The sequence below is a fragment of the Gavialis gangeticus genome, unplaced genomic scaffold (assembly GCF_001723915.1).
Source record: "Gavialis gangeticus isolate Ggan-Ray unplaced genomic scaffold, GavGan_comp1, whole genome shotgun sequence".
In the NCBI taxonomy this organism is placed as follows: Eukaryota; Metazoa; Chordata; order Crocodylia; family Gavialidae; genus Gavialis; species Gavialis gangeticus.
In genome coordinates this window covers 34,991,401-34,993,704 of record NW_017729000.1, presented here as the reverse complement: position 1 = coordinate 34,993,704, position 2,304 = coordinate 34,991,401, and the positions used below count along the sequence as shown (strand labels likewise).

Here is a 2,304-nt window from a genome sequence, read left to right as displayed (position 1 = left end):
TTCACCAGAGACACATGAGAAGAGGAAGATAGCAACCGCACAATTAGCACATAAAAATGTTACTATATTTGGTACATGAAAAACATAACATTACACAAGAAGCACAACACAAAAAGCAAACACAATGAAGCAAACAAACCGTATCAAATTATATGGGAAAGAGCTCTTGGTCTTACCTATGTTTAAACTCTTTATTTCTTTATAGAAAGGGAACAGAAGGGAAAAAAAAGAACAAACAGTTAGCTGAAGAATAGATGGTAAAGCAAACATAGCATTTTGGTTTTTTTACAAAAGGACACAGGAGAGGGAATCTCTTTGCAGCTCTAGCCTTAGATTGGAGAGGGATGAAGCATGCCAGGAGGTGTTATAATCGCAAGATAGTTCCCTGCTGTGATACCCCCCTTTAAGGCATATTTTGTAAGAAACTTTCTGGATCACTGAAACAATCATAATGTGGAAAAATATGCAGCTTGTGTGCTGAGAGGGAAAGAAGTTGGCAGTTTTCTGCATAGTAAAATGGGCTTCACAGAGAGGTGCAGTTAGTACACAGTGAAACTGGCATTCAGACGACAATTCTAGTTGTTGAAAGTGGCCACTTTAAGTTGCCCAAATGCAGTTTCCAAGATGACTTGAAAAAATCTTTAAACCACTGGTTTCCAGACTTTTTGCACCCAGTGGGCCACTGCCAAACCTCAAAATGTCATGCACCCTTATCATCAAACTTCTAATTTAAAAAAATGGAGCAGGGGGGAGGAATGACCACTTACCATGACCTCACAAACCACCAGTGGTCACCAGACTACAAGTTGAGAACCACTGCTTTAGACCAATTCTACTAAGCAACTGATGTTCTTTTTCCCTGGTCCCTGTAGTAGTTGCTTAAAATAGGCTTGGCTCTGTGTACAGCTATTTATGGAGAATGTATTCATGCCAATCAAAGCAATTCTTAAATTAGTGCTATTTTATAACTGAGCAATATGGTGCTGTACAACGTGAGCTGGGTTGTATTTAATTGAAGCCTAGCATGCAGTCTAGGCATGAGGCCAAACAGGCAAGTGCCCTCTCCATTTCTAATGTGGATTAATACAGTTTTTGCTCTGGAGTGTTTCATTGTGTTTATACAATTTTGTTTAAAAATGTACAGTTAATGGAAAGATGATGTGCATAACTCCTGAGCTGCAGCTCTCACAGCACAGAATGAAGCTTGGAACTTGCAAGGTTCAGTACAAATTGTGGCATGTGACAGTATTATTAGCCAGTCAGGCAGCTGGTATCTTGAGCCAATTTCATGCCACTTAGTGCAAGGGGAATAGCATGCATGTTTCTGTTCTCATTTACAGCTTACGATAGAGTAACCCCACTGACTTCCATAGTTATGATTTGTACTGGTATATAAGAGACCAGAGTGATATCCATTATCTGCTGTAAATGAAGGAATACATTTACTTTTTATTATTTATGGAAACAGCATTTGCAATTTTATTAAAGCTTTAATGTTAGCTTGGGGTTCCAGTCTTGTTCATTCCTAAGGGCTCAATTCTTCAAACCCTTACTCATGTAAATTCCAGAGGTTTTTATGGGAACCTTCTTCTGAGTGTGAATGGCTTCTGTGACTAATATTTGTAGGACAGGACCCAGACTCTTTCTGAGAAAAAGAGAAGTCTGAGAGGGGAATGGTAGGAGCATACCGCTACATCAGGAGTACATTATGGGCTCAGTGAACAACTGTTCACCAGGGCACACTCGGGGAATACCAGGAGTAATGGCCACAAACGCCTGAAAGACCATTTCAGGCTCAACATTCGGAAAAACTTCTTCACAGTTAGGGTGCCCAGACTGTGAAATAAGCTCCCTCTAGAGGTGGTACAATAGCCTACTAGGGGTGAGAAGCTTCGGGTGCTGATTTGATTTGGAGGAGATTTGGCCTGATTTGGTGGCCAAATCTCCAAATCCAAATCAAATCAGGGGACCAATTAAAAGATCTGAATCAATTAGAAGCTCTCTGAATCAATCTGAAAAAGATTCAGAGAGCTTTGGCAATTTGGGCAGTCCCCAGCCACAGCAGGGAGCTGGACCCAGACTCTGAGCTGCTAAGTAGGGGGCAGGAAAGGCGGGGACTGGAGAAAGGGGGAGGAGACCATGGGGGGATCCTTGCAAGGCTCCAATCCCTGCCTGCTCCCCCAGCCCTCCTGAGAGCACCCCAGCCCCCGCCTGGCCCCAGCTCCCAGTTGTTTAAAGCAAAGCCCCCACTCACTGGTTGCTGCCAGGCAGGGGGGCAATCCCCGCTGCCCTCCACTGCCCCAC

General features: G+C 43.1%; 1 protein-coding gene across 7 annotated transcripts in view; it reads right to left on the bottom strand.

Annotated features, from left to right (window-relative positions):
* Positions 1 to 2,304, bottom strand: part of TENM2 (teneurin transmembrane protein 2) — a 1,374,704-nt gene that overhangs the window by 55,332 nt on the left and 1,317,068 nt on the right. For 6 of the 7 annotated variants that reach the window (XM_019506504.1, XM_019506506.1, XM_019506505.1 and 3 more), the window contains one exon: positions 177 to 197. The exons of the other annotated variant lie outside the window; for it this stretch is intronic. In XM_019506504.1, coding sequence (XP_019362049.1) covers positions 177 to 197 — 21 coding nt within the window. The remainder of the gene's footprint in view (positions 1 to 176; positions 198 to 2,304) is intronic. 7 annotated transcript variants of the gene reach the window in all.